The following is a 12,997-nucleotide window of genomic DNA, read 5'->3' as shown; positions in this document are numbered from 1 at the left end:
CGCAGCAGGGGAACAAGTCCGATGAGCTATAACTTTCTTGCCGCCGGATGGGTTTCTGATTGGTGAAGACAATCGACAAACTCGCCGCCGTGTGATATGATCCCGGGGTAGTTTTGTGCGATTTTTCGCTTCGAAAGGCAAGAATAAGACTTTGAAACATGGCTTGGTTTGGGCTCTCCGAAGCCGGGCCAGGGAAATGACAGAAGCCTGACTAACTCCGGTGGCATAAAATATTATTCGGGATGTGCAAGAAGTAGGGCTGTTCCGATCATGTTTTTTTGCTCCCGATCCGATCGTTTTAGTTTGAGTATCTGCCTATCCCGATATTTCCCGATCCGATTGCTTTTTTTTTTGCTCCCGATTCAATTCCAATCATTCCCGATAATTTTTCCCGATCATATACATTTTGGCAATGCATTAAGAAAAAAATGAATAAAACTTGGACGAATATATACATTCAACATACAGTAAATAAGTACTGTATTTGTTTATTATGACAATAAATCCTCAAGATGGCATTTACATTATTACATTCTTCCTGTGAGAGGGATCCACGGATGGAAAGACTTATAATTCTTAAAGGATAAACGTGACTTTGTATATTGTGACTAAATATTGCCATCTAGTGTATTTGTTGAGCTTTCAGTAAATGATACTGTAGCCATTTAACTTCTACCCAAATGCATGATGGGAAGTGCAACCATGACTGTGCGTCGTGGTACCAATTGATATATCTTCTCTGCGTTGGGAAAGAACATAGGGTGTTAAGAAAAAGATCAGCTATTACCTTTCTTCCCCACATTGCTTCCCACGATTATTCTAATCGATGGGAGAAGGTTTGTAAGGCTTTAGCCATTTAAAAATAGGCTCCAAAGGCTGCCAAAATTCATTCTACTCATTTTACGCTGCCTTTTAGCTCTATATAGTGTACGGGTAAAACGGCGCCATTATAGAATGAACGCGACAATGCTGAGTGGGTCGTGCAGCGCATGCTTTAATTGCGTTAAATATTGTAACGTGATAAATGTAAAAAAATATTAATTCTCGCCGTTAACGCGATAAATTTGATAACCCTACCTTAAGCTTAAACTAGTGTAACACATTATGTCTGTAACGTTAAATACAATTAGAAAACGATTTAATTACAAAATATATATATCTATATATATATTAAAAAAAGGCATGTCCGATATTTTTTTGCCGATTCCGATACTTTGAAAATGTCGTGATAGGGATGCCGATCGATCGGGACATCTCTACTTACGGACTTAATTGGTTCTGGAAGTCGTTTTCTTAACTTGAAAATTCTGTAAGTAGAGACGCGTTTCCCTTGTACAATAGTATGAAAAAGTATCTGAACCTTTTGGAATTTCTCACATTTCTGCATAAAATCACCAAATGTAATCTGATCTTTGTCAAAATCACACAGATGTAAAAACAGTGTCGATCGGGACATCTCTAGCAAGTTGATAGTTTTGATCATTATGGAGTAATTTTGCCATGTCGTACTGAATAAATTGGAGTAGAGAGATTAAAACAAAGACATTTCGCTGCTGTCCTCGTTGCATTTTCCTCGTTCTGAATAATTTGCCCTCAATGGGCTGAATTCTAAATCAGATGAAATCGTGACGCTGCCGACGTCATCCTCCTGTTGGGGACGCTAGAGTGCTATAATGACAGGCAGGGCTAAATTGCAGAATAAAAGACTAATTTCTCGTCATCTGAGCTTTGCCAAATTGCTGTGTATAGTCGAATCGTCTCAAAATATGATTCTAATTCGCATATTAATGCTATTTAAGACTTTTTATTTATCCTGTCAAATGCACTTTAAACTGGGCACTGCATATCAATACATCAATATATATAGCTATGAAGGGTTAAAGAAATAAGTGCACACAAACATTAAAATTCTATATGCAAATGCAATTCTTGCATCAGTAAAAAAAAAAAAAAAAAAAAAGTAGAGGTGATGGCACGCTCAAATTCTAGAGCCAGCTCTGCATATAGATTACTAGACGAATCACTACCCTGCAAAAGTCTTGTGTCCAGTTTAGTGACGCCCCCTGTTGGCAGCCATCTACAACACTCAATCAATCTTATTGATTGTCCGCAGACCAGGGACAATAGTCACAATAGTGATTGAAGAGACAAGGAAGTCAGTACATCAGCATGTGACCTTCATTCCGCAGGGGAGGGTTCGTGTCCATCTTAACTCAACGCGGTCGAAATCCCTGCTGTGTCCGCTGAAAGCGGCGTTGACTTTAAACAGACTTTCAGGGGGGCTTCGACACGAGGGTGTCCTCGGCAGCTGCGGATGAAAATAAAGATGTGGTGGAAGTCGAGAAAAGGTGGTGTGGCTTTGTATGCAGAGCTGAAGAAGCAGTTTGTCACGTCTGGCTTGAAATGGTCAACAGGCATCTATTGTGCCGGCTATATTTTGGTAAATAATATTGGTGAAATGCTTAAGTTAACAAATTTACGAAAATGAAATCAGAATCCGCCTTCCCCTCTCTTCTCTTCCAGAGTATCCGCAGTGCGCTCCGTCGCGGGTCGCTGGCTGGACGCCGGTGTGTCGGCTGGGTGTCGTCTGCTCCGCCGGGGAACCCTGCCCTGGGCCGTTGGGGGTCCCGTGGCAAACCGTGCCGGATGGATGTGATTGTGCACGCTCGGGTGGGGGGCCCGGTGCCGGGATTGGCGATGAGGCAGCGTAGGGTTGGTTGCCGACGGGCCTACCCTCACGAGGGATTCACACGATTACTGGTTTCTAGATCAAAGAGCTGATTTGTGTACACTCCACCCCTCCCAATCACTTATCTTATAGATTTCGACTCTCCAACGGCGGAGTCTTGTCCGCCATTTTGTCTCCAATCTTTTTTTTTTTTTTTGTCGCATTAGTGGTACAGTGCCTTGCAAAAGTATTCGCCCCCCTTGAACCTTGCAACCTTTTGCCACATTTCAGGCTTCAAACATAAAGATATAAAATTTTAATTTTTTGTCAAGAATCAACAACAAGTGGGACACAATCATGAAGTAGAACAAAATTTATTGGATAATTTAAACTTTTTTAACAAATAAAAAACTGAAAAGTTGGGCGTGCAATATTATTCGGCCCCCTTGCGTTAATACTTTGTAGCGCCACCTTTTGCTCCAATTACAGCTGCAAGTCGCTTGGGGTATGTTTCTATCACTTTTGCACATCGAGAGACTGACATTCTTGCCCATTCTTCCTTGCAAAACAGCTCGAGCTCAGTGAGGTTGGATGGAGAGTGTTTGTGAACAGCAGTCTTCAGCTCTTTCCACAGATTCTCCATTGGATTCAGGTCTGGACTTTGACTTGGACATTCTAACACCTGGATACGTTTATTTTTGAACCATTCCATTGTAGATTTGGCTTTATGTTTTGGATCATTGTCCTGTTGGAAGATAAATCTCCATCCCAGTCTCAGGTCTTGTGCAGATACCAACAGGTTTTCTTCCAGAATGTTCCTGTATTTGGCTGCATCCATCTTCCCGTCAATTTTAACCATCTTCCCTGTCCCTGCTGAAGAAAAGCAGGCCCAAACCATGATGCTGCCACCACCATGTTTGACAGTGGGGATGGTGTGTTCAGGGTGATGAGCTGTGTTGCTTTTACGCCAAACATATCATTTTGCATTGTGGCCAAAAAGTTCAATTTTGGTTTCATCTGACCAGAGCACCTTCTTCCACATGTTTGGTGTGTCTCCCAGATGGCTTGTGGCAAACTTTAAACGAGACTTTTTATGGATATCTTTGAGAAATGGCTTTCTTCTTGCCACTCTTCCATAAAGGCCAGATTTGTGCAGTGTACGACTGATTGTTGTCCTATGGACAGACTCTCCCACCTCAGCTGTAGATCTCTGCAGTTCATCCAGAGTGATCATGGGCCTCTTGGCTGCATCTCTGATCAGTTTTCTCCTTGTTTGAGAAGAAAGTTTGGAAGGACGGCCGGGTCTTGGTAGATTTGCAGTGGTCTGATGCTCCTTCCATTTCAATATGATGGCTTGCACAGTGCTCCTTGAGATGTTTAAAGCTTGGGAAATCTTTTTGTATCCAAATCCGGCTTTAAACTTCTCCACAACAGTATCTCGGACCTGCCTGGTGTGTCCCTTGGTTTTCATAATGCTCTCTGCACTTTAAACAGAACCCTGAGACTATCACAGAGCAGGTGCATTTATACGGAGACTTGATTATACACAGGTGGATTCTATTTATCATCATCGGTCATTTAGGACAACATTGGATCATTCAGAGATCCTCACTGAACTTCTGGAGTGAGTTTGCTGCACTGAAAGTAAAGGGGCCAAATAATATTGCACGCCCCACTTTTCAGTTTTTTATTTGTTAAAAAAGTTGAAATTATCCAATAAATGTTGTTCCACTTCACGATTGTGTCCCACTTGTTGTTGATTCTTGACAAAAAAATTACATTTCATATCTTTATGTTTGAAGCCTGAAATGTGGCGAAAGGTTGCAAGATTCAAGGGGGCCGAATACTTTTGCAAGGCACTGTACCTTATTGTACCTCACAGTGTCGTATCTTTCACTTATTTTCCTCACTAAACGTGAAGTTGATCAGCTTTACAGACAGCAAACAAGGCAATTGTGCTTTTTGAAGCCTTTTACTTCCTTCACTTTAATAATAATAATAATTTGTAAAGCTGTAACACACTTTTGTTCAAAACCACGCGCATTTTAACACTTGAGACAAAACAATTGGTGTTCAAACATATGTAAATTTTGATTAAATTAGCCTAATTTGCCTAACAACAGTTCGCGAGCTTAAATACTCCGAATGCTAACGTATTTACAATTTTTCATAGCAAATCAGTCACACATAACTCCAAAACTGTAGCTGAAAACTTAATTACAAATGCACACACACACATATATTAGCTGAAACAACTTACAGCCTTAAGTGGGCCAAAAAAAACAAACAAAAAACAAACAAAAAAAATGCTCATCTTTATTAACTCATTTGCTCCCAAAAATGTATCAACAAGTTCTATTTTTAATTCTTTCAGTGTCCCAAAGACATATAAATTTTACGTTTTTTTTCTTCAAAAAAAGACATCTCTGGGTTGGGATTTAATTGATCTCCAAAGCACAAAGCTGAAAATCCATTTTAAAGCAATAAAACTGGCCACTGGAGGGCAGTAGCGCATTTGGTAAGACCCGCAACCCTATTCAACGGCAACGAACGGCCAAGCCGCAAAGCCGGGATGAAGGCGGAAGGCGACCGAATGGATGCCAGGTGGCGGACGACCGAGCAGAACAACCGGTAGGACGTCCGGGATGCCAGGCGCTGGACGACAGAGCAGAACAACCGGGACAACTAGATGCCATTGAGTCAATGCTGCTCGCGAGCAGAGCCCACAGAGACTAAAAAAAAATTCATCTTTTTGAGACAGGCAACGATGAGGGAAAGTTTAACCGGCTGTCGTGGCTACAATAGCGTCATCTTTCAGTTAGTTATGTGTAAATAAATTGTTACTTTGCTATCAAAAGCGCTATTTGTCTTGTTGTTTCTGTTATTTTGTAAAAGGAAAACATTATTCAGATGTTTGGGATGTCACTAAAGCAAAAAATAGCTGTGTTAAAGTAAATTATGTTTGAAATGTATGCTTTCAGAAAAAGCTCAATTTCTCCATTTTTTCATCCGAAATTGGAAAATTGCTCAAACTAAGCTATTTTCTAATGCTGATTTCTGAAGAATGGAAAAAAATATGAACTTACTTTTTTTTTGCTGAAACAAGATAGTCTAATCTTTCTTTTGGTGGGTTCCATGTTTATATAGCAATAGAAGATAATTTTCTGTGGGCCTTGCAAAATCAGTCAAAATCCAGTAAAACGGCAGGAAGTGAAGGGCCTTGCTCCGATGAAAATGGCTGGGAGTGAATGAGTTAAAATTCTTCATTGAGCGAGTCCACTCAAATCCTCTCCAGCTGCTCACTTACACACTATTGCAAAACCGATTCTAAAATAAGACACTTTCAATATTGCTGATTTTTACGGAGGCAGCAACGCGCGACATACAGTACGTAGCTGCTTACATTAGCCTGACACCGGCGGATAACGCACATAAAGGCAACTTCAATAAAAAAATGTTGTTATATGGACTTACGATTTGGCAGCTTGTGGTCTCCTGTCGCCTTCCAAAATTACAACTGGGTGACGGCACTTCAGGTGTTCATTCATGACCAACGTGGTATGGAATTGCAAGCTTGGCATTGCAGAGACTGAACAGACCATGTACTCTCCTTTGTTTCGTTGAAATAAGTCCATGCTTTGGCCACTCGGGGGCGCTTTTTTGGCCTTATTTGTGAGAAATTTAGCCCTGACCCCCATACAATAATCTGTTTGGTCTCATTAATCTCCCATCCCCAGCAAAAAGTGTACAGTGGGGCAAATAAGTATTTAGTCAACCACCAATTGTGCAAGTTCTCCTACTTGAAAAGATTAGAGAGGCCTGTAATTGTCAACATGGGTAAACCTCAACCATGAGAGACAGAATGTGGAAAAAAACAACATCACATCGTTTGATTTTTAAAGAATTTCCAAATTAGAGTGGAAAATAAGTATTTGGTCACCTACAAACAAGCAAGATTTCTGGCTGTTAAATAGGTCTCACTTCTAACGAGGTCTAACGAGACTCCACTCGTTACCTGTATTAATGGCACCTGTTTTAACTCATTATCGGTATAAAAGACACCTGTCCACAATCTCAGTCAGTCACACTCCAAACTCCACGATGGCCAAGACCAAAGAGTTGTCGAAGTACACCAGAGACATCATTGAAGACCTGCATTAGGCTGGGAAGACAATCTGCAATAGGTAAAACGCTTGGTGTAAAGAAATCAACTGTGGAAGCAATTATTAGAAAATGGAAGACATACAAGACCACTGATAATATCCCTCGATCTGGAGCTCCATGCAAGATCTCACCCCGTGGCGTCAAAATGAGAACAGGAACGGTGAGCAAAAGTCCCAGAACCACACGGGGTGACCTAGTGAATGACCCACAGAGAGGTGGGACCACAGTAACAAAAGGCTACTATCAGTAACACAATGCGCCGCCATGGACTCAAATCCTGCACTGCCAGACATGTCGCCCTGCTGAAGAAAGTACACGTCCAGGCCCATCTGCGGTTCGCTAGAGAGCATTTGGATGATCCAGAAGAGGACTGGGAGAATGTGTTATGGTCAGATGAAACCAAAATAGAACTTTTTGGTAGAAACACAGGTTCTCGTGTTTGGAGGAGAAAGAATAATAAATTGCATCCGAAGAACACCATACCCACTGTGAAGCATGAAGGTGGAAACCTCATGCTTTTGGGCCATTTTTCTGCAAAGGGACCAGGACGACTGATCTGTGTAAAGGAAAGAATGGGGCCATGTATCGAGAGATTTTGAGTGAAAATCTCCTTCCATCAGCAAGGGTATTGAAGATGAGACGTGGCTGGGTCTTTCAGCATGACAATGATCCCAAACACACAGCCAGGGCAACAAAGATGCATTCCAAGGTCTTGGAGTGGCCTAGCCAGTCTCCATATCTCAACGCCATTGAAAATCTGTGGAGAGAGTTGAAAGTCCGTGTTGCCCAACGACCAATGTTGGGCACGTTACTTTAAAAAAGTAGTTAGTTACATTACTCACTACTTCTTCCAAAAAGGAACTGAGTTAGTAACTGAATTACTCTATAGTAAAAGTAACTACTTACCAGGGAAAGTAACTATTTCCGTTACTTTAAAAAGAACTTGTTGTATGTGAAAGAATTTGAAATTTTCTGAGCAGTATTCGAGTCAGTGGAATAGAGAAGAACAGACAGGTAGTTAACTTGTTAGGTGGTTCAGCAGATTTGAATTGCTTACAACAGATGTCGACAAAAGCTTTGCCTCGGGACATAAATTACACATTACATGCAGGTTCTTTCCTTTAATTCTGACAGACTTGAAATAGTGTCTATATCTCCACCTCTTAAAGGGCAATTTTTCTTCTGAATGCTCTGCCATCCTGACCCTGTGCATCTGTTTTGCGTGTGTGTTTGCCGCACACGCTGTTCCGGTTTGCTTGTGAAATCACTGGCTCTGATTGGCTTACCACGACACATGACTCTAACCCTCAGCCAATCACAATCACTTCCATCGCATCTCTCGAGGGGCAGCATTCAGGTAGGCTCGTTTCCCGACAATTCACGTCACCTTCAAAGCGTCTGCCGTCCTCAAGATGGAAGCAGAATTATTGCTGGCTGACAGTGGGAGATGGAAACGAGGCTAGCATCAGGTGTAGCAAACACAGAAACGTTACCAACTTTGGAAAGCATTGTCTAATTGAATGAGCAGGGACAAACAGCTTGGAGTCAGAAGTACGTGCGCTATTCTTGAACCTGAACGCACCCCAAGTCTTGGATGACAAATCAACAGAGCAGAGAGTCGACTTGACACGGCTGGTAGTTTCAATTTATTCAGAGTAAGTAACTCACCGCTTTTGACCGTCAGTAACGGTAACGGCGTTGTAACGGCGGAAAAAGTAATTAGTTAGATTACCCTATTACTGAAAAAATAACGCCGTTACGTAACGGCGTTACTCCCAACACTGCCAATGACAGCCCCAAAACATCATTGCTCTAGAGGAGATCTGCATGGAGGAATGGGCCAAAATACCAGCAACAGTGTGTGAAAAGCTTGTGAAGAGTTACAAGAAACGTTTGGTCTCTGTTATTGCCAACAAAGGGTACATAACAAAGTATTGAGATCAGGGGTCGCGTTAACCGGATATTTTCCGTCGTTGACCGGTTTTTTAAAACGGTGACGGAAAAAACTGAAGTCCGTCCGTCATTTTGACAGGTTGCAATTCACACCCCAGACCACAGGGTGGCGAGTTAGCATATTAATTAGCTATTGTCTCTCTTAATGCATGACGTCGTTGGCTCTTCTGTCAGAATATTGTAGCGTCACCGGGGTCTGGCGGCGGCACCGTGATTGACACATCAACGCGAGGTTCTTATTGGTGCACCCGGTGTGCCAGCACGTCATCCAATTGGTGGACAAGATTGCCGCCTGTGTATAGACCCCAATCACATTACGTCACAACTCCGCCCCCCTGACCGGAGCCGCCATATTGTGTGTCAGCACGTCATGTTTACACATTACAGCTACATACAGGCCTCCTATTACGGCATGTTTTTCTGCTCGTTAATATTAATAATCAAAATAGTGAAGGCGTGTGTGGCGGTTGGTTGCTGTAACAGAGAAGATAGATGGAGAGACTTGAAGTTCTACCGTATTCTGAGTGACCCGAAGATGAGAGCGAGATGGACTGCTGTAATTCGACAAGAAATCTGGGCACCAAACAATCACCACAGACTATGTAGTAGTCTTTTTATATCTGGTAAGATGCATTTAATATATATTTAGAAGATTTTGGGCTGACAACCACAATTAAGATCATTGTGTGACGTTGGTGATTGGGGTCTTTATCGTTGCCTCTTTTTCTTTGGGGGCGGAGTTGTTGGCGGTAAGCAGAGTAAAAAGGGAGAAAAATACCACGACTTCCGTGTCTAATTTTTCGCCGCCACGCAAGCGTTACAATATTAATTAAAAATGAATGAATACTAAATACTATTGAATATGTCATCATTATCATTTTAAAAATTTAAGTGACGGGTAAAAATAGACTATGACCGGATTTTTATGACCCTGTCAGTCAAAATGACAGACAACGAAAATGTCTAGCGCAACCTCTGATTGAGATGAACTTTTGGTGTTGACCAAATACTTATTTTCCACCATGATTTGCCAATAAATTCTTTAAAAATCAAACAATGTGATTTTCTGGGTTTTTTTACCCCCAGATTCTCTCTCATGGTTGAGGTTTACCCATGTTGACAATTACGGGCCTTTCTAATATTTTCAAGTGCGAGCACTTGCAAAATTAGTGGTTGACTAAATACTTATTTTCCCCCCACTGTACATGCAAGTTATGCTGTTATATCGTCTTACCAATGTTGAGCCCAAACCTACACCCTTGACTGAAACACACCTGAAGAAAAAGCAGCACAGCAGAAGTGATCAAGACTTTTAATATTTCTCTTTTAGATGATGTACACACATAAACCAAACAAAACCATTCAATATTAGTTTTGTTTTCAAACAGCAGACTTCCCTGCCAACGGCGGCATCACAGCCACCTGCAAATCGATCGATAGAAAAGGTGACGGATGCTTAGACTCTGCAGAGCTGATGAAAAGGGCATCAGTGCAGTCACTGGGAGAAAAAAAAGAATCCAATTAATCTTTGGAGTACGAGGGCGAGACACTGAGCGCTGTCCTCGCCAGCCGTACCAACATGCACACTGATTACTTCAGCGCTACGAACTGCCGCTTCATCATTTACACTTAGTCCTCCCGAGCCTAAATCTCGGCGGACCGCATTGTTCCGCCTTGACGCAAACACAGAGACAATTCTAAAACAAAAAATTAAAGGCCGGAATGACTACGATAGAGTTCAGAGGGCTTTCCAGTCTTTGAAAAGACCGTATATGACTGTCAAAATAAAAGAAATCAAAATACACAAGCCAAGAAGTCCTACCTGCAGCTCACACATGCGTAACAAGAATTTCAGCATATTTGGGGGGCGTTTCAGTACACAGCACCCTAAATAAATAAGTAGATTGTGATGTGAACGCAGATACAGCATTTCGTAAGGTTTCCCCTACAAGATGAGGAATCATCTGGCTAAATTAGAAAGCGCTAACGATTTATACAATCTAAATTACATTGAAAAGAATTATAAATGACTTCAAAAAATGAATACAGACAGACAGTTTGCATCAACCCGAATGTCCTGCACTGCATGACAGTGTGACGTAGTCCATGGGCTGGAGAAGCAGATGGCGGCATACGGCCAGTCAGTGTTTACTGTTGATTTTTCCCCCGTGTTTCTCAGTTCTTCAGCACCGCCTCATAGCTCTGGAAGACGCACTGGGAAACCTCAGGGGCTCTGCATCTCAGAGAGACCTGAAGAAGATCAAGAGCAGGCTTAAACAACACAGTGACGGGTAGAACATTCACAAGTTGTTCAAGTATTGCTGTGCATACGTAGTAGAAGCTTGCCGATTTCTTTCATCTTAAGTTATAGGGGAAGGATGTGAGTGGGAGCTAGTGCATGCAAAAGAGGTAAAGTCTTCAACCCTGTTAAAATTCCAGATTTTTAGATATACAGTGTATCACAAAAGTGAGTACAACCCTTGCATTAGTGCAGATATTTAAGTATACCTTTTCATGGGACAACACTGAAAAAATGACATTTTGACACAATGAAAAGTGGTCTGTGTGCAGCTTATATAATAAATTTATCTTCCCCTCAAAATAAATCAAAATATAGCCATTAATATCTAAACCCCTGGCAACAAAAGTGAGTACACCCCTTTGAAAAAATGTACATCCCTAGATGTCCAAATTGAGTACTGCTTGTCATTTTCCCTCCAAAATGTCATGTGACTTGTTACAGGAGTGCTGTCAGCATTGCTTCAGAGATTGAAGAGGTGGGGGGGTCAGCGTGTTAGTCTTCAGACCATACACCGCACTCTACATTAAATTGATGTGCATGGCTGTCACCCCAGGAGGAAGCCTCTTCTGAAGACATTCTTGTCTTCAGAAGAGGCTTCATTTAGTAATAGCTGAAGACGGCACACGCTCATGTCGGATTTAAGCTTGGATTTTTAAAGAACTACGAAAGCTGTACCGCATACAAACAGGAAGGATTGTCTCAGGAGTGATTTGTTTGAGGATTCAAGGTAAATATATTTTTCGTACCATGCATGCCTGATTGAAGCATTTATTTACAGCCATTTTTCTTCTTTGTTTACACATGGAGGCGGCTAATTTTCATAACCGTCTAGCCACAGTTGGCAATATTTACGCAAAATAAATGCTACCTGCACTTTTTTTTTTGCTTTTAACCAAGAATCAAGACTGTTTTATGTCCATATCTATAAAGAGTTCAGGAAGTTAAGCATTTATTCACAAGAATTTTCACCAGAAAACCTATGTTTACACCAGGCGGCCGCTGGCCTCATTCGCTGACTGAGTGGCATTGTACTTCGAGAATATACTACCGTAATTTCCTGAATGTAAGGCGCACCCGTGTATAATGCGCAGCCCAAATTTACTTGTAAAATCTAGGGGAAATTATTGTACCCATTTATAACGCGCACCCTAATTTTAGCACCAATAAATAGAAGAAAACAGATACAGATACAGAAATGTCATTTTACTGACTGGTGAAACACAGCACAAGCATAGCATCTTGGCAGTTCAAAACATTACCATAAACTGACAATATTTACGGTAATATGATTTGACAACTTCTTCAATTTACCAGAATCTAGGAAAAAACAAAACAGATATGACTTTTCTTTTAAAGGCTGCTGTATAACTTGCTCGTTTCATCATGATGAATAAATGTTTCTTCCATTGATCGATACGGTAAAATGAAAGTGAGAACGTAAGTTGGAAAATCCGAGAGAGCTCATCGCCGTCGACACGACAGTAACAATAGGAACTATTGTTATTTGGGTTTGAGTTTCCCGAGGGACAGATACAGTTGACGGACACGCACAGGAAGTCTGTGTTGTTACGTTTGTTATGGTCCGAGTTGTGGAGCTGCAATAAACGTTGACTCAAATGAGTTCAAGAAACTAAATTCTGTGCTTTATGAAGAGTGAAAAAAGCAGAATTTAACGCAGACGAAATAATTTGGCCGATCAGAGTGAAGTATCACAGAAACAAAATGGTGACGTCACGTACCGCAACGGATTGCCGCATACGTTTCTTCAACACAACGTGGCCGTGTCAATAAAAAAAAAAAAAAAAAAAAATCGGTTTGTATATATATTTTATACATATATATATATATATATATATATATATATATATTTCTGTCTCCATCCATGTACCAGTTTATAATGCGCACCATGA

The 12,997-nt window shown here is 41.3% G+C and overlaps 1 protein-coding gene across 4 annotated transcripts in view; it reads right to left on the bottom strand.

Moving 5' to 3' along the window:
• Nucleotides 1–10,080: 10,080 nt before the first annotated feature.
• Nucleotides 10,081–12,997, bottom strand: part of ap1b1 (adaptor related protein complex 1 subunit beta 1) — a 79,030-nt gene continuing 76,113 nt past the window's right edge. For all 4 annotated transcript variants that reach the window (XM_057831279.1, XM_057831277.1, XM_057831280.1 and 1 more), the window contains one exon: nucleotides 10,081–11,035. In XM_057831279.1, coding sequence (XP_057687262.1) covers nucleotides 10,961–11,035 — 75 coding nt within the window. In that variant the 3' untranslated portion in view covers nucleotides 10,081–10,960. The remainder of the gene's footprint in view (nucleotides 11,036–12,997) is intronic.

Source organism: Corythoichthys intestinalis, chromosome 3 (assembly GCF_030265065.1).
Source record: "Corythoichthys intestinalis isolate RoL2023-P3 chromosome 3, ASM3026506v1, whole genome shotgun sequence".
Classification (NCBI taxonomy): Eukaryota; Metazoa; Chordata; class Actinopteri; order Syngnathiformes; family Syngnathidae; genus Corythoichthys; species Corythoichthys intestinalis.
Note: the sequence above shows the minus strand (reverse complement) of the source record. Positions and strands in the feature narration are given on the sequence as shown.